Below are 18,945 nucleotides of genomic sequence, written 5' to 3' on the forward strand. Positions count from 1 at the left end.
ATCTTTGTTCCAGCCGTGAACCCGCATTAAATATGCAATGAACTTGTGTACAAGGGACGCATAGTTTGATGATGACAGCACGAACTTCGTCATTGATAACATAGAATGAAGATTTCCGAATAGTACTCTTGATCGTCGACAAGAAAAAGAAGAAATGAAGCCGATTCTGCTAATTTTAGTCTTGGCACGTGAGTAGCAAAACCGTGTTGGACGCGGCGAACCATTCATCTTGTTGTAAGGGTGACATTTGGGGAGATCGAGGAAATGTTTTGGAGATGTTATGAATGTTCCAAAGATATTCTTCGCTTACGTAATTGCTGGAAATAATAATTTCAGCTTGGTCAAGAAATTTCAGGAATTCGGGGTCATAATGCGAATACACTGTTGAAAGACTCGTTTGGTTGATATGTCCAAATCAGTGATTTTTTTTATACAGGGTGTCTCAAAAATGGCGCCCAATCGCTTGAGGGGTAAACTATTTGAAGAGTTGAGTTCAATTTCGTTGTGAATTTGTTTTCCTTTGACCATTTTCTAAGTTATACACATTTTAAAATAAGCAAATTTGGCAACATCGGTTGGTATGCACAATCAACTAAACCAATTCTCCTTTGAGGTCAATGTTGCCACTGTTATTTTAGCGTATTTTGGTAGGTCATTACTCTAAAAAGAATTACTTCGGTGTTGTTCCACTACCTAAAGGGGTCTTGGAAAAAGTAACATTGTAAAGTAATTTATAATTCAGCTGTAAAATTTGGTAATGAAGGAGATACATCTCTTTGAAATCACCATATTTAAGAGCAGGTTATACAAAATCTGTTGGTCCGATCAAATTTTGTATTGAGATTTACCTTCCCAGACTTCTAGTCTTTAAGACCCTTAGGAGATTGGGCGCCATTTTTGAGACACCCTGTATTTGGAAAACAAAATGTTTGGCAACAAAAAACAAAAAGTGAAAAAATAAATTCATTTATGCAAAAAGAACTGTATTGAGATGACATAAAATTGCTTAAAAGGATTTTTAATGTTTCGAAAATAAATGCAAATAAATGTAACACAATCTTTACGGAAAATTTCCTCATTTTGCATTTGTTAACATAAACGACTTACGCCACAAACAAATTTGTTGACTGTTTTGGAAATTTAAATTGCAAATGGATGGTGGAACCTTGTGTCAAGTATTTTTTAAAGTGGTTTAATCTGTTTTGGAACTTTTCTTACGGCAAGTGGTAACTGTAATTCCGAAAAAACTTAGTCGAAACGAAGAGAGAATTTAATTTAACATCATTTTCCTCTCTGATTATTTGACTTGTGTAACAGGTAAAACTGAACCTGAATAGAGAAACAAACATTTCCCAACCACTCCTTTCATGTACACCATGAAATACTATAATGTAAATCTGCACCACAACTCGCGAACGCGCTAAAATTATTGCTTCGATCTCCGTTCAAATAAATTTAACTGTTTTCTTGTAGCTTTCTCTGGAAACGACCATTAAATCTCCAACAGCAAAACTCCTTGACTCTAAATATCTAAATAAACACGTAACAAGTTGTGAAACAATTAACAGATACTAACACCAAAATAAAGAAATTGATAGAGGATGTAATAAAATCGAAGTGACTCATTGGCCATTCAAGGTCGCCATAAATTTCAGAACTTACCTACAACACCTACACTAAATGAAATCTGTCTGGCGAGATTACAGTGTTGGAAATTGATCTCGACGTTGATTGCACAATTGAAACGTCGGAAGTAACCGTGATTAACTTTGCAGTGGCGAGTGCTCAAGAGTTGAACAACACGACGACGGTCAAACCCGTGAAGAAGGTTCCCAAGAGGAGTTACGTCTGTCCTCCACACTTCATCAGGCTCAGCCACAGATGTTATTATTTTAGTAATGAAGCTGCGACGTGGCAAGACGCCTATTTCCAGTGCAGGGATCTGCACAGCAACCTGGCCATCATCAGGAGCGCCAATCAAGATAAATTGATCCGAAGGACTTTGAACAAGAAGTCATCAGGTTTGTCTAGCACAAGGGTGAATCATCTCTCTTTGAATCAAATCTCTTGCAGCACCTGTGGAAAGATGGCTCGGTGGTCTTTACGACTGGGAGCAGATGACCTGGAAGTGGGCGGCGTCCGGAAGACCTTTAGCCTACCAAGGCTTCTCTCAGATGGAGCCTGAAGACAAGGAAAAGCTCCGCTGGCACTGCATCATCGTCGACCCCAAACTTCAATTCAAGTGAGCTTGACTGTCACACTTTACCGTTTGATATTGTGTGTTGTTTGCAGGTGGAACACGAGGAGTTGTTTGGAGCAGAAGCACTTCATCTGCCACACGAAAATCAAAATCGTGACCAATAAAGGCAAGAAGAAGTTGTTGAGGCAGTACAAGGTGAACAAATACAACAAACTGAACGAGATACCTGTGCCAAATCTTCCCGAGAATGTCAACTACAATGTCACTGGGTTGAAGGGACACCAGCCGAATGCACAGTTTGCCGTCAAGCCTAGAGTACACAGGCGCAGGACCAGAAAGAACAGAAGGAAGAAGGCGAATGTGCCTCAGGACAGTGGTTACAACAGTACGACTCACGAGGAACAAACCGAGAGAAGAAGGAGACAGAAAGTGAAAGAAGAGGGTGGTGATCTGTCAATGGAGAAGATCATGTGGAAGACCTACTACAAAGATTCCACTTTGAATCCGCTTCATCCCAAAGCCATCGTTGAAGAGTTCAGTTACATGAAGGACCCGTAAAGTGTAGTGCTTCTCAATTTATCGTGCAGAGCTCTTATATAACCTGTCGCTCTGTGTTTGCTATCTTTATAGACGCTAAGTGTGTAAATGTATTTTTGTAAAATTGCTTCATATTACAATTTTGTACCTATGTAAATATTTTCCTAGCTTCGTGACATGCGTTACTCTTGAATTGTATGGTGCTAGCAGGACTGGGTTTAGAAAGTGGACCATTTTAATTTTCCACCCACTGGAATTATGCTAAATCCAATCCTGTTTCCATTGTGAAGTATTATAAACTTTCTTTTGTTGTATTACGTTTGTATAAAAACTAGTACCTACTACTGATATTTAAAGTAAAAATAAAGTAGATTGTTTCTAATGTGTTTGTTTTTCTCGAAGGTGGATGTTTGTTTACCAAGTAATAAGACTTAAAAAAAAATCTCAGTACGGTTTTTAATTAGAAGCATCTAATAGCGTTACAATACAAGGTAATAAAAGCACAATAGGGAGCAAAAACTGAAAATTTAGTGCATTCACTACTCGAAATACCTATATGCCCATAACCCATAAGTCGTAATATAATGGTAATATTAAACACGAAGGAATATGTCAGTTTACAATTTGCTTCACCCAAAATATACGTCTGTATTGTTGGTTGCCTGCACATATAGAATAAGTTAAACACTGTTCACCTTGTTTTGGCATAATGGAGTTCATAGTTTATTTTTTTAACGTTGGATACACTGCTTGATTTCCGTCACTAAAGTGCCTGACATGCGGACCTGTCAAAATGAACATATTGCTGAATTCCCCGCGATGTCTGAGTATTCTTCTCTTCCAACTAGTAAAACTGACAATAATGCCCTAGAGACTAAATATTGAAAAACATAACCTAATTCAACAGACAGAGAGGTTTACTACCAAATTAAAGGCAAAATTTCCATGGCCTACCATTATGTCAAAACAACGTGAATGCATTTTATACGTGCTATTTCACGAGTAATAAAGAGCCCGAAGAATTGAAAATGCAACCCACAATACATTTGCAAAACTAACATGAACATGGACGCGGAAAACATTCAGGTTTGGTTTGCAAATGTATTGTGGGTTGCATTTTCAGTTCCATCGAGCTCAGTAACACTCGTGAAATATCCTGTACTTATTGTTAAGTTCGTTGAATATTTTATTATACAATAGATTATGAAAATCACATAATGTATGGCCACTTATTTTCTCAGCCAGTTTTTATAGCAAGATTTAATATTTTTTTCATTGAAATTGTATTTTTTACTTCAATCTGATAAAAATTATGATTTATTTTGGGAAAAAGTGTTCCATTTAAGAATTGAATTGTTTTAATGAGGAAGTGATTGCGTAGAGAATTTTTCCTTGAGCAAAAATAATATACAAATGGTATTACAACATTTACAACTAGATTTTTTTTTGTCTTTAGGGGTTTTGCATTTTCTAATCAGTGAACACAGTTTACAAGATTACGTTTATTGTAAGTTCCATGCAAGAATGATATACAAAAGAAGAAATCACAATATAAATAACATAATAAAAATAATAATCATCAACATAACGTAAAACGTAGTGTCTTTTTATTTGTTACAGTACACAATTACAACCTTCTCTTAAAAAAATAACAAAATACTATATAGTAACCATTATTACGTGCAGCACCGTACAATATGCAGTGCGAAAAACAGAAAAGTATTGTATCAAATGAAACAGACACTTGTAGTGAATAAAATATATCTATAAAAATAAATAAGTTAAATAAATGGCAGTCACTAGATTAAGTATAGATAGATTTTACAGACTAAGGTATTAGGCAGCATAAGATAATAAAAATTCGAGATTTGCAAGAACTATATTGTTATTACAATCTGATAAAAAGGTGTGTAAACGGTAATTTAGTAAAAAATTTTGTAATAAGTTTTGGCCCCCAAATATCTCCTTTAATACAGTTCCAAAATATCTAGACGGTTAAAATGTTGTCGCGAAATAAATCTTCTTTGAACACATACATCTTAGGAGTGTTTCATTATGGATTTAGACAATTCGTATAATTTTTTCAAAAATACTACATTTATTAATTGTAGATATACTTATCGGTAACTTCATTATTGTAATGCGATGGAGAAGCTGTAGTTGCAACCATTTTCTTGAATTTTCCCTTCGAATCATCTTCAGCAACCTTAATGACTACAGTCGCTTTGGGCTTTAAGGGTTTATCGTATTTCACCACGCTCCTGGACTTAGCTTGACAAATGTAGTGTTTGTCCTCCAGTCGATTCTTCGAATTCCACCTAAAACCCCACCAGTAGAGTACACCAGAAACTTCAAACGTCAACTTACAAGTGTTTTAATTCGGGATCTAGAGTGATACAGTGGTGGGTGTTGTTTTGACCGGCGACCCAATCTGGATTAGCGAAGTTTTTGTATTTTATAGATCGGCCACTCATCGCCCACTTCCACTTCTTCTGCTTCCAATCGTATATCCCTCCAATCCAACGTTCGTGTTTTTCTGCTGAGAATTTTTTTCAGAAAGTGGGAATCAACAGCAGGTCGAACCTACCGGCGAAGGACGCTTCGAGGAAGCCTCGCAGGATGTTGTCCTGTATCCTGGTGGTGATGACAGCCAGTTTGGTTTTGTTGTCGCGACAGGCCCAGTAAGCGTTGCTCCAGCTGGTCTTGTCGATGCTGAAGAAGTAGCATTTTCGACCCACCAAGATCATGTGAGGGGGGCAGACAAAAGTGGCTGGGTGGTAAGATTTGTACTTCTTTGGCTGTCTCTTAACTAGCAACAGAAGTGCAAATAAGAACAGTGTAAGTTATATTTTTTAAAGTAAATAATGCGGTCCGTCGGCCAATTTTATTTTCAGAAGGATTAGTGTAATGAACTTTCGGGAGTTGCCAAGAAAAAGACATAAATTTACATATTTATACAGTTAACTAAAACTGCGGTATATGAACAGGAGATTTTGCCACAAAACTATTTCGGGGCATTCGGTAATGACCTCCATCTCAGATTTACAACTTTTCCAAACAGGATTGGCTTTGTGAAGGGTGAACAAAATTAGAACGGGAATTATTAAGTCATTAAGTTTCGCCAAGCGTTTTGAGCTTTAACAGTACGCTCAAACTGTGAAAGACACAACAGAAATAAGTTCCAGACAGAAAAAGAAAAAATGGAATCAGTAAAATATTTTTGCACATTTAATTTGTTTCTCGTTAGCTCAGACGCATTAATGTTTTTTTTCTTTAACTTCTTTACTTCACCTACTGTTGGTGAGTTGTTGCGATATGATACAAACTAAATTAGAAGAATTTTTGTCGTCCAAAAGAGTTAGTAAGTAAGTGTAATAGTGATAACAATTAGTCAACTCTTCAACTCTTTATTACCTAAAAATCCAGGAGCCGAGCTTCCTACTTTGCAGCGCCCTCTGCTCGTATCATTCACCGATCCATTACACTTACTTCCGCTACTCTTCCTCCTCCCAATGGCAGACCTCTGGCACACATAACGCTCTTTCTCGAAGCACCCCTTGGCGCTCCACCTGCACAAAATTGAAAATACCCCAAATTTCCAAAACTCCCACTCACTTATTCTGGACGGCGGGGTCCACAACGATGCAGTGCCACTCCCACCTCCTGTCGTTGGCATTCATCCTGGAAAACCCGTGGAAAACCAGCGGCTTCCCGTTTTCCCCCCAGACCCACTTCCCCGTCTTCTCGTTGTACCTGCCGCCCAACCAGCGCTCGTGCTTGCCTTAAAGTCGCAAATTTGTTTTTGGAACAACAAGGTGATGCTCGCTCTCACCGTCAGACCCTCGGTTGAGGTAGCGCCTCACGGCCAGTTCTTGCTGCGGCCTTGTGATTATGGCGAGGCTGCTGTTCAGGCTGGAGCAGCTGAAATGGGCGTCGTGCCAAGTCGCCAAGTCGTTGCTGAAGTGGTAGCATTTCTTGCCGATGGGGACGAACTTCCTGGGGCACAGATAAGTGGACGGGCTGGAGGACACTGGAACGAGACAGTCAGTCACGTGGGGTAGGTTAGTTCCGCTGTGTCAAGCGGGTTCAGATCGGGTCGAATTGGAGGCGCGATGCAACGATTTTTCCTTGGCTTAAAATAACGTTATTCGGCGGTTATTTTTATCTGTTATTGTCTGGTGTCAAGGTTTTATTTGACTGTGACATTCGGTCATTTGGCGCCAAAGGAATTGGCACGATAAAAAATAGTTGACATTAATATTATTTACTTTTTATTAAAAAAAAATACCTATATATAAAATCCGACATGGTGTAATTTGTTAAACATTTATAACTCCAATGTTTGCAGATTTTTGATCATGCTTTTAATTCCCTCTCATATTTACTTATTCATAAAACTTAAGATAAAAAGTCAAGGTTGTGTTTGTATTAGAGTTCAAAGAGTTTCTTATAATGGTGCTTTATAAAGTCCACTAATTTTTGAAAATGTGTTGTCGATAAGACTCATAAATATTGGAATAATTTTAATAGCGTTTCTGTATCAAATTAGGTGTCAAAAGGTCACCCTTATGTAATTAATAATGTGAATGTAATCTTACTAATGTATGAAATAAAACCGGAAACGATTTAGTTGTGTCAGTCAAATGTCAAAAAGAATGAGATTAGAGAGTGAGTTATAAATTAATCTGGTTCTATAAAAAGAGTGGTTGGTAAATCTGTGGTGATAATGGAAATATGGGGGGAAGAATATTGAGAAGAAAGATTGTGGCATGTCACATGTTAATTGTTGAATAATTAGAAGAGCTATTTTTATGAATTATTCAACTGGTTCAAGGAAGCAAATTCGCGTGAAGAAAAAAATGTTGTACTCTCGTACTGTGTGTTTATTAATAGATACATAAATATTTTACGCATTCTTAGAGTAAGTAGGTGTAAGTATAGCAACACCTGCTAACTACAGCGATAGTTTGGTTGAGGAAATAACACATTTTACTCATTACTCATTTTAACATAGATTTTGCTGCAAAACATTGTTCATGACGAATTACCTCAATTGTAATAATTTATGGAATAATACATCTTATTTATTGATGCTTTTCGCAAAGAAATATTTTTCGAGCAAGTTCCAGTTTTTATCATTGGTAAATTAGTTAATTAATTTTTGTGGGTAGACTGCTTGTCAGAAGTTGGAGTTTAGGATTGCCTTTAGTAGAAAACCTACTTATAAAATAATTGTTGATCAAAGAAATTAGCAACTGTTGGGTGGCTTATGTGTAATCATTCTTGAAAAGAAAATTTTATGAACAAGTTTTTTTTTTTTTAAAGAAGGAATTATATCATCTTATTACAAGCAAGAAATAGTTATTTATGTTACAAGTGTTGAAAACGATCCATTGCTTTACGAACGGTAATATGGCGCGAGACGCAGTCGAGCGCTGTATGTGAGTGAGTAAAGCAATGGAGTTTTCACAAGAGTACCATACAATATTTTTTGTGCTGCCTTTTGTAATAAAACATATTTTTGAATCATTAACATAATAAATATTACTTAAACAAAATTATGTTGGTAATCAATTTAGCACTAAATATGTCAAATGTCAATCTGTCAGTGCTCGAATTTCAAATTCAAACGCAACTTTATAGCTTGCAAGGTCACCAACCGAAATTTTTATAAATAAACCCCCCAAACCTAAAATTAACACATTTTAGCATTTTTTAAATATTTACGAAGCACCTTTTGTTTTATAACATTAGAGACATAATTGTCTTTCAGTAATACTTGATTTGTCACAATTAGTTTATTTTTTCTTGCCTTAGGTTTCTTGTTTGTCCATTGCAGCTTTAGAGTTTTCTCATTTCCATTGCCACACGCTAATCGTCCACTTAAAATGCCAATTGCAACTACGGCAGCACAAAAAAATCATTAACTATATTGCGGACTAGAAGGACCTTAATAATCTAAATCATGAAATAACAGTGAATTGCAGCCCAAGATTTTTTTCTCTTAAAGTAGGAATCTGTTGGAAGCAATTGTGGTAGACACTGGGGTTCAGTTATGGATGAAATTAAGAGATCTTGTACTTAAAGATCAAAAAACAAAAAATAAAAAACTGAACATCTGTTGGTGATGTTTTACAAAAATTCTCAGAGAAGAAATCAAAAATTTAAAACATGAAAATAATTGAGTGCAACAATAGTAGATTCATTAAGAGTAGAAGTGAGTCCTTTTGTGCTAAGCCCAGAGATTCAAGAGAGAGACGAAGTCGCGATCGGCAACTGGGGGAAGCGCAATAAGACTTTCTACTTTGAAGGATTATATACTATTTTATCTTCAAGCGGATCGCAAAAAAAATTTGGACATGAACATTTTTAGTACATAATATTTTTTTCTCCCTACCGGTTAGAAATGTAGGCTGTGGATACCTCATTTGAGGTGAGAAAATTCAACTTTCTCGCTAAGGTAAGAAAGTTAATCATGAAATGTTTATGGTAAAACTGTACCAAAATACAAATGTCAAAAGTGTCAAAAGTGAAATAAGTTATTGATAAATGAAAGCCAATTCAGTGAAGTAAGTTGGTAGGTCAATCATATAATCTGGAAAATAAACAGATAAGCTAGGTAGGTAGATTACTTTACCCTGTTTATATCAAATTTGCGAACAAACCTCAAATCTTCAAATGCGATGACAAGTTAATTAAACAAATAACACAGCCTACTATTCAATTCTCAAAATTTTCGTTTTAATCACGAATATAACCATCTTTTTTGACTTTTTTCAACAAAGTTGTGCCGGTAGGGAAAAAAATTGTATTCAAACCTTGTTAAGAAAGTGTCCTTGCAGACCTTAGGCACTTACAAACCTCGTCTACGACTCGGTTTATAATCTTTGCCTGCGGTCTGCAAGAAACCACTTTCTTACCTTGGTTTGAAATATACTATTGTTGTATTAATAAAATACAGTCAATGTCCTTCTGTTTGTAATTTGAAGTAAAAATGTATATACAGTTTATTTTAGCATATTTTTTTAGCATTAAAATCAGACGTTTTCACTTCTAATACCATTAAAAAAACAATTTCCGTTGTCAGTAACAAGATGTTAAATGCTATGATTTTAAAAATTCAATAATATACAAACGTTCTGTCCAAACAATCATCTGAAGTTTCAGTATTAGAATGTTATACATTAGGTGTAGAAAAATTAAATGACGTTAGTATATTTTTTTATAGAAATTATATTGCATTAAATCTAGAAATTTGCAAATCGTCTGAGCCCACTCGCAGAGTGACAAAATGATTTTTCCAGTATTATCTTATTAAATCTACATGAATAATATCAACAAACATTTACACTAAGTTGTAATATATTGCATTCCTCTCCAAACAACACTGTCTCGCATTACTGGAATGTTTTTCTGCGTCAATAACTTTATTTACATGATTTTCGTTTACATTATTGATTTAAGCTTCTTTTAATCTATATGACAAGAAGAATAAAACACCAAAAATTTATCGTTGTTTGGTTATGGTGTTAAAAATAGTTTCTTTAATTGGATATGTTTATGAAATGTATGCGTTTGAGTTTATTTGAATCTTTATGCTACACCATATGTAGTTCGACTGCAATTGCTTCATTTCCGATTCAATCATAACGGAATGTTAAAAATTCCGTCTTTAAAAGTCAAAGTTTCTGTAAATGGTAACAAATGTAATTTTCAAAGGTTTGAAGAAAAATGTATGGTTTGACTAATAATATTGACCCTACAGTTACAGAACTAGTTGACTTAAGGTGAAAAGTTAAAGGTCTTGATAAGAGTGCTTTGAAAATTTTAGATAATGGACACTTTGGTGGCACCACATTCATTGAAATTGTTGTGCCGTTCAAATTTTGAAAAACAATAAACTAAGAAAAAAATTACCTTATAAGTAAACGTTACATTACTTTCGGTAACAGTTAAAAATTTCGTTGCACCAGGTAAAAGCTTAGCAGCTTTTACAAAATTTTACTGATGATCACTGGCTTTGTTTCGCTCTGTTAATTATTTCTGATATTATTTTGCTACTATTAATTTCTAATATAATTAGTATTAGGGTTGAACCATGGTGTAGAGATAATTTTAATATCTATTTTGCTTAGTAGTTTCTTAAAAAAATTAACCAAATAAACAATAATTGTGATAAGTATACTGCAAAGAAAGATTTGAAAATATTTTTTAGACAACCTTAATGAAAACGGTAATTTTACGTAGGTACTCACAAGCGGACGGTAAGTAACTTTTTTTCGGACGTTGCCGGTAGCGCCATCTGTTAGTCTGTTCAGTAACTTAGCAACGAAACCGACAAAACCGGTAATTGTCCTGTCACCATAAATTACGTAAATAAGTATGTAACTGTATTCCAAATAGTAAATTTCTAGTTTTGTTGGCAAGCTGATAACAAATACCCACTATAAAAAAATTGTTAATATGTCTTTTAATTTAATGATGTCTTTTACATACTTTGAAGTTCGTGCGGTCGCCTGAAAAATTTAATGTGCACTTCTGCCAAAAAGTACCTTTTATCCTCGCCTGTTTTCAAGCTTCGGCTGCGCCTCGGCCAGAAAACTCAGACTCGGACGAAAAAGATGCACTTTTTGGCCTTGATACACAAATAAATTGTACTGATTCTCAATATGAGGGTGAGAATGTACAATATGAATTAACTAAGAAGGGAAAAATAATTAATTTGCAAAACAGAAAAAAGACGAATATAACTTAGGTACGAATAAAAAGTTTGTAATTGGAGATTGGGTTTAAATAAATTCAAATAGAAGTTCTGATTTCTCTTTTAATAAAATACATATGATGTAATAAAAATATCTAATCTAACTATTACGTATACATTTTATTTTTAAGAATTAATAATCTAAATTTAAAACAAATACATACATATATTTAAAGGAGTTTAATGAAATAATAATAATTATTATTAATCATGAAATAAAAACAATATAACATAACCCTGAATCTAAATAAGTGCTTTGACAGTAAAGTGTCATGGCGGAATATCTGAAATGTGCAAAAGTGCAAAAGGGTGTAAGTGAAAAGCTTGGCTTGCAACTGAAGCTTGACGAAATCCAGATTGTGGAAATCAACTGAATATTTTATTTAGAATAAAATGCCCAGAAATACGCTAATTCATATTTTATAATAGTCCTGACTAAAAAAAAGACATTCAGTTTTCTAATTTTATTCAGATCTTTTTCTCATTTTGTTTTCCATTAGCTAATTCTATTATTATTATTATTATTATTTTGACTTATACAAATAAAAAGACTGGACCTACGACTGAACCTTGAGGAACTCCAGGCGTACATAATTCTAATTCCATACTAGCCACTCGATCTTTTGGATGATTTTCACTTTTCATTTGAACTCATTTTAACAACGTCCTTTGCAGTTTAATTTGACAGCTACGTTAACTGTAAGTGCCTTAACTTTGATAACCTCTTGACATCTGCATTGTGTATTGTATTTGCAATAAGTCACTGTTTACAAAATGAATAATTTGTCGGTTCTTATAAGTAACAACAATTAAGTTCAAGTGTTGATGACAACAGAATTAGAAGATTTGAAGTATAAATTTGAAAATGTGAAAATTGACAAGCTTGTATTTTCAAGGTTCCGTTCGAATATTTTTAAAAGTAAAACATGTCATTGCATTAATAAATCCTTAAGATATTACAATATAAAAAAATTATTCAAACTTTGAATCGGCGGTAATAAGTTATCTAATTCTAACATAAATCACCATTTATAAAAAGAATTCATTTCTTATTATTGTAATAATTTTACACGAAATTTTGTACCTACATTTTCAAACTAAGAGGTCAAACCCATCGTTTAATTTTTCTTTATACACAACTTCCTTGATGATTTACAATATTCCATATCAGTTCAGTCTTTTCTTATATTTTAAAATAAAAATTAAAAAATTGTAGTACAACATTAAGTCAAATACCTTCCTTGAAAAAGTTATTCTGGTACTTAAAACAGATTCAAAAATAATTTCATTTAATTAAATTTAAATTATTCAATAAGAATTATTTTCTTTGTAGCTTAAAGCACAGCATTTAAGTTAAAATTTTGGAGTTACAAGAACGAATATTATGTTTTTTTCACTTCTCCGGAAGCAACTTGTGATATGTACTTCAAAAGTTCTAATTTAAATTATTACTTATATTTATTTTTTAAACAGCGTGACCCATATCAAAATAATTTCTATTCAGTCGAGTGTCTTCTAAAATTAAACTTAAAAATCCTATTCGGTAAACTTTAAAAATAGGACAAGAAAAAATGCAAGTTAAATTTAATTAATAAAATCAAACAATATTTATCTGCTTCCAAACTAATTTTAACCTTGCTAGCAAATTGTTGATTATTGGCAATGTAATGTAACACACAATTTTTATTTTCCTAAATGGATCCACAAAAATGCTTCCTAACCCCAGAATACACAACTAAATCCTCAAAATATTTGGTAATGTTGCCAAATTTTATTGTTTTTTAACAATACGAAAGGATTTCAATGAAGCTGTTAGATTAAAATATTTGAAATCCTTCGTACCGCAGCACCGAGTATAATTTAAATTATTGTCACATATTTGCTTAGCATCTTTTTTAATTAACTGAGTTACGCAGCTTTTCAAGGAACGAAACGAATCACAGATCTCTTCTGTTCTGCGAAGATGTCAACACAAATAAATAATTATTCATCTCACTAATTTAAATAAAAAACAAACAACACAAATTTTAGCAGAATCTACGTAACACAAAATGATCACAAACATTATGAGTCGTAGAAGGACGACTAAATTATTGTAAAATTAGTTCGCGAGGAGTAAATTCAAATTAAAATTAAATTACAACTTTTATACTTGGAAAAGATGGAGTTTAAAAAAAATTCGTTTCGTTCGTGGCTCAGTTAATAAACAGGAAAATGTTTCCACATGCGACCTTGACTCCTATTAATCTAAAAGTAGGTAATTGACAAGCAAAGCAATAAGAACGATTTGCTTATTTTTTAGCAAATTGCAAATTCTGTTGCACATTTCGATCAATAAAAATTTTGCAAATCAACGCATAATAAAAATTTAACTTGCTTGGTTGTTACACAGTAAAATTCCTTGCACTTGACACAGACCCACTTGCCAGCGGATTTGGACATAATTTATGTCTCTGCATTAACTTTACCGAAACAGTACAGGTAGAAACAATAAATCTGTCACATACAAAATAATTTAAAACTGAAAAATGAACGAATGGATTTAGTTGCGAATTTGAAGTTTTTTTTGGCGAACTCGGGGACGCGCAAAAATAATTAGAAAAGTGTGACATACCTGAGGAGATAACCGTCAGCAGAAGGGCGACGCCGACGACGTCCCCGACGCCAAAACCCAGCATCGCAAGCTCCTCGGATTTTCTAAAAGCACTTCTGTCCAAAGTTGCGGTACATGTTTAATCGCAAACAGTCAATAAAGGTTCACGGTTACACTAAACACGACATCGACGGCACTTTTATGTCACATCAAAAAAATAAATTGTTTATGTTATGGTGAGACACACGCCACTAGTTGGTTTCTTGTTCTTGAAATTCAATCCAACCGCCAGTATGGGTGTACAGCCGCGGTCGGACGATTGCACGGTTTTATCTGGGAGTAAAGTATAAACTGAACTGCGCTACTTAATATCATGAAAGCCAAAACGCTGCTTGTTCGAGCTTTGGGGTTATTTTTGTAAATCAATTATAGGTCGGCCGATCATAAGCGCCGCAAATTATCATTGACGGAATTGATTTTGGGCCAATGCGATATATTGGGACGAGATTGGGTGATTATCCAGAAATAAAATGCGTAAACAGGCGGGAAATTTGCGGGATTGGGCTAAATTTTTGTTAAATAAAATTTCAAAATCCGAATAAAAATTGCAAATCATGAGGTGCCGGCAGAAAATTGGATAATTAGTACCAGATTAAATATCATTTGTTAGATAATGAGATTTTTAAAATTCTGCTTACGCAGACATTACATGCTAGAGCTGGATGCTTCATTTGAAAACAAATAATATCTAATTGATACTGTAAATTACTGAATGTATTGGAAGAAAATTGGATAATTATTTGAAAATATGTATGTATGTATTTAATTTATAAAAATAAAATTCAAAATATTTTTTAAATCTAACTTATCATATGATGCCTTGGCTGCAACACATTTAGATGCTTGTTCTAGAAAATTAAAACACAGCAAACACTGTAGCATTAAAGAAAGTCACACTTTTGTCGCCTTTTCTTTAGAAACCTTTGGCCCATGGAGCCCAGATGCCAAAGAGCTTTTTAAGGATATAAGTAAGTTGCTCCTTGAAAAATCTGGTGTTTCCGAGTCCCCTAGCTATTTCCAGCAAAGCATAAGTACACATTGCTATTCAAAGAGGAAATCCTGCTAGTGTTTTGGAAACTGTGGCCAAAAGCTCAGTACTTGAAGAAGTTTTTTATTTGTTTAAAATTTAGTTTAGTAAAATTTGTAAAATTTTCAAATATTGTTGTAAATAAAAGGACTTGTACGATAGTTATCAAATATGCAATGTGTTGGAAACAATGAAAAATTATTCACTTGTACAAAATTTATTTTATTTTAAGAAATCAAATTTCGAAATTTTTAAGATTGGTTTTACATAAAAATTACAAAGTAATTCTCTACACTTCATTAGTAAAGAGTAATGTTTTAATACTTGTATTGTAAATCAAACAATATAAAAAATCCAACAAATTTTTTAAACTAATTATTTGAATTTATGAAATTAAACGCTTTTGAAGTGGATTTTTGTCATTGTTATTTTTAAAATTATGTATTTCTTTATTTGGGATAATTATTTTTATAAAATTTTAATGTTCTTATTTATTTGGCATGGTAGCATATTATTCAACGAGCAGGTAATGATGGCGATTGCCCATGAGGATGATTTTGTATCAGGAGCCAAAGGCGCCTGACGCCATTCATCCGAGTGAGAATAGCCGTTACCCGTGAGTAGAATACTATACTTTTTCTACGACTATGAAGAGAAATTGATAAATATGTATTTTTTACAAATTCCAAAAGGCAAATTATTGTTTTTAAATTGTCCTGGAATTTTGCAAATTACAATGACCCTTTTCTTTATGAAATACAAATTCCTACAATAAAAATAAAACTTCAGAAAAAGAATCTAGAGCATTATAAACATTGGTGAATATTATTTACTTTTGCTTTGATCGATATTACATATTCTCGTAAATGTTTTATTAAATATAACTTTAGATTTTCTGTTATCACAATACAACCAAGAACCTTGAATTTATCAATTTACAAATTGTTACACGAGTACATTTAAGTCTAAATTTAACTTAATTAGTGGCAAGGAACATAAAACTTAATTTAAAGTTAAATTGTATCGACCATTTTTATTGACATATTGACATTATATTTGTACTTAGTTAACCTTACTTAAAAAGTTCGCCACAACAAATAAAGACAATTTTGCAACATAGAATAATTTTTTTTAAATGTTGAAGAAATAATTTATTATGTCTGGGAATGTAAGAAATGTGCTCCACCCTGTTCAGTTACTGCAAGTAGCAAGAGTGGTGTTTTAATAAAACTTTTCTTAACAAAACATTTTTACGATTATCACAATTTGTTTTCCATCACCCAATATGACTTTTAAAAGATTTTTTGTTTTATATTTGCAATATTATGTCAAGTATCCTACACTCTTGTTCCTACAGAAAATATTAATTAATTCATAAATTGTGGAGTTTTCCAGGGAAGATTTGTTACCACAGACATTCGTATATGTGAAATAAATTTATTATTATGTCTTGACATAGCAGGAAGACTGAAACTAAAATAATCAATTTGAAATATGGTGAATAATAGATATCAGCTAGTCATAATATAAAAATTACTCTACTGTTATTAATAATTTATTGAAAACATGAGTGAGTCGTATATTTTCGTACTGAATAAAAAATAAACTTTGAATCAGATGAGATATGGAATTACGAGTGGCAAACATATTACATTTGACCGGTCAAGTTCAAAGGAGCCGCCAGATTTATTTGAAGAAAATGTACCCTACTTTTTAAATAATCAGCAATATCACCCAAAATTCTTAATTTTTCAAACACTAATTTTTACAAAAACTGCAATGGTATTTCCTTACAATTGGCAAAACAGGAAAGTTATTTTTACATGGACTGAACCAGCTTCCAAAATAATTTTACTGGATCAAAGTTTATTTTGAAAATAAATCCGAACAATGCAGTTGTAAAATGTAAATAAAAGAAACAACTACGCGCCAACAAGATGTGAGTTAAAAAATTACTTGACTATTTTATCAGCTCGTAAACACTCATATTGTTACCTGACATTTTTTGAATATGTGTGACCGCCGGACAGCTTGACTTGGATCCTATTGAAAACATTTGGACCAGAACTAGGAGAAGTAATTCCGAAGCAGTGCAGCTGCGGAATACCGAAACGAAAATTATTCGTCGACATTTTAATAATCCTTAACGAACCACTTACAATGTCCGAATCAGATTAAAAGACTTTATAATAAAATGTCAGACTGTGATTAACCCGCAGCCACATCACTCGCGCCGCTCACAGTCTAATTTCGTTCTAGTACCAGTTTCCAGAAAATTACATTTAAATGTTGATGAGATCGTAAAGAAGTTGCCCCCATTCCTGTCCCACTAGAAATGACGATCATCACAATGGCTATAAATATTTTTGACATCTTTTTAATTCCAGGCCAATTAAAATATTTCTTTGATATTGTAGATGTCGCTCATTGTGGAGATAATAAATATCAAGGGCAAGCTTTTATATTACCTAATGTGTTGTGAAATGGGAATGTCGAAATGCTGGAAACTAATTAATTAATTTTATAGAAATACATGAAATGAATGGTTCGTTGATTCAATGAGATAAGGACGTGAAAACGGAACGCCGCGCCGTCTTATTAACAGACAGAAATTAGAAGATACAAATTTTGAGTGATTAGATTTAATTAATTTTTTAATCTTTTCAATTTGAGAAAAGTGTGATTACGAAGCTTTCAAAGATAAGAACAAAATTATCACATTAAATGAAATTAGAAACAGAAGAAATAAAATCATAAATGAAGTATCATGGCGCCGTAATGGCTCATATTGCGAACTAGTTAGACAACGGCTGTTTAGAAATTATCAAATTATTTGTTAGAAAAATGTGTACCGAGTGTACGTTGTGCATCAATTTTTCACTTTGATATTGATAAGGATCAAATGATTAAACTCTCCCTCAAGAAGTAGTTCGTGTGTGGAGTAAATTTTTACATTTCCAAGCTGGGTACTCACAATCAAACATATTTTTCCTTCTTTTAAAGCAATCGGATCTTACGTAATTTCAATTCTTTTAATTGTGTAATGCATTTTATGGGCACCGATAAAATTTATTTATAAAATTTTATAACGTACCGACGGATAAACAAACTTTGTTAGAGAAATAAACATGAAAAATTCATTTTCAGACGACATCCGAATATTGTGAAAGCCAAAACAAAAATGTCCGCTGATTTATGACGCGTTTTTCTTTGCCAACCTTTCGAGGCTAATAATAAGTGATTAACTGGAGTTATTTATCAAAATTTTTATAGTTATGCAAGTGAGTGGTACAATGTTTCCGCGGGCAAATTGTTTACTTTATATTCGTTTTATGGACGATAAAACGACACATTTTAAATTGTCTGAATGCTTATCAGCATCGACATTCGAAAATATTTATTTGGGACCATAAAACACAGTAACACTGTCAAGGCAACTCAAAGTCGTGTAGTTAGGTTAGGTCAGTTCGAATTAATGTTTCTAATTTGAATCTGCTTTAATTAAGGTCTAGTCAAGTCTAACTTATTCTTGAATTTAGCTAGATTTGGTTTTTGGTCTTGGGAGATTTATTTGTCGAAGGTAAAATAACAAGACCTAACTTTTTTTATCGGATTAATTTTTCAATTTTACGAAAACTTTTTGCTTTGACAATTTTACGATTTGATTTATTTAATTTATTCAGAGGTTAAACCCTCGAGCTAAAGCTCTCGGGCCTAACCACAATAAAAATGCCCAAATTCAACTCGTAAAATTGTCTAAAGCAAAA

General features: G+C 33.2%; 2 protein-coding genes across 4 annotated transcripts in view; one reads left to right on the forward strand and one right to left on the reverse strand.

Moving 5' to 3' along the window:
- Positions 1–3,119, forward strand: part of LOC138130934 (uncharacterized) — a 53,902-nt gene extending 50,783 nt beyond the window's left edge. For both annotated transcript variants that reach the window (XM_069047649.1, XM_069047648.1), the window contains 4 exons: positions 14–188; positions 1,776–2,021; positions 2,074–2,242; positions 2,293–3,119. In XM_069047649.1, the coding sequence (XP_068903750.1) occupies positions 155–188; positions 1,776–2,021; positions 2,074–2,242; positions 2,293–2,758 (915 nt within the window). In that variant the 5' untranslated portion in view covers positions 14–154 and the 3' untranslated portion in view covers positions 2,759–3,119. The remainder of the gene's footprint in view (positions 1–13; positions 189–1,775; positions 2,022–2,073; positions 2,243–2,292) is intronic.
- Positions 3,120–4,224: 1,105 nt separating this feature from the next.
- LOC138130932 (macrophage mannose receptor 1-like) overlaps positions 4,225–18,945 on the reverse strand; it is a 29,160-nt gene continuing 14,439 nt past the window's right edge. The window contains exons 2-8 of one of the 2 annotated variants that reach the window (XM_069047647.1): positions 14,113–14,424; positions 6,570–6,767; positions 6,353–6,518; positions 6,152–6,306; positions 5,325–5,546; positions 5,105–5,273; positions 4,225–5,055 (exon numbers count right to left, since the gene is read on the reverse strand). In XM_069047647.1, coding sequence (XP_068903748.1) covers positions 4,839–5,055; positions 5,105–5,273; positions 5,325–5,546; positions 6,152–6,306; positions 6,353–6,518; positions 6,570–6,767; positions 14,113–14,176 — 1,191 coding nt within the window. In that variant the 5' untranslated portion in view covers positions 14,177–14,424 and the 3' untranslated portion in view covers positions 4,225–4,838. Of the gene's footprint in view, positions 5,056–5,104; positions 5,277–5,324; positions 5,547–6,151; positions 6,307–6,352; positions 6,519–6,569; positions 6,768–14,112; positions 14,425–18,945 lie in introns of both variants that reach the window. The other variant, XM_069047646.1, reaches the window with a different exon arrangement.

Source organism: Tenebrio molitor, chromosome 5 (assembly GCF_963966145.1).
Source record: "Tenebrio molitor chromosome 5, icTenMoli1.1, whole genome shotgun sequence".
In the NCBI taxonomy this organism is placed as follows: domain Eukaryota; kingdom Metazoa; phylum Arthropoda; class Insecta; order Coleoptera; family Tenebrionidae; genus Tenebrio; species Tenebrio molitor.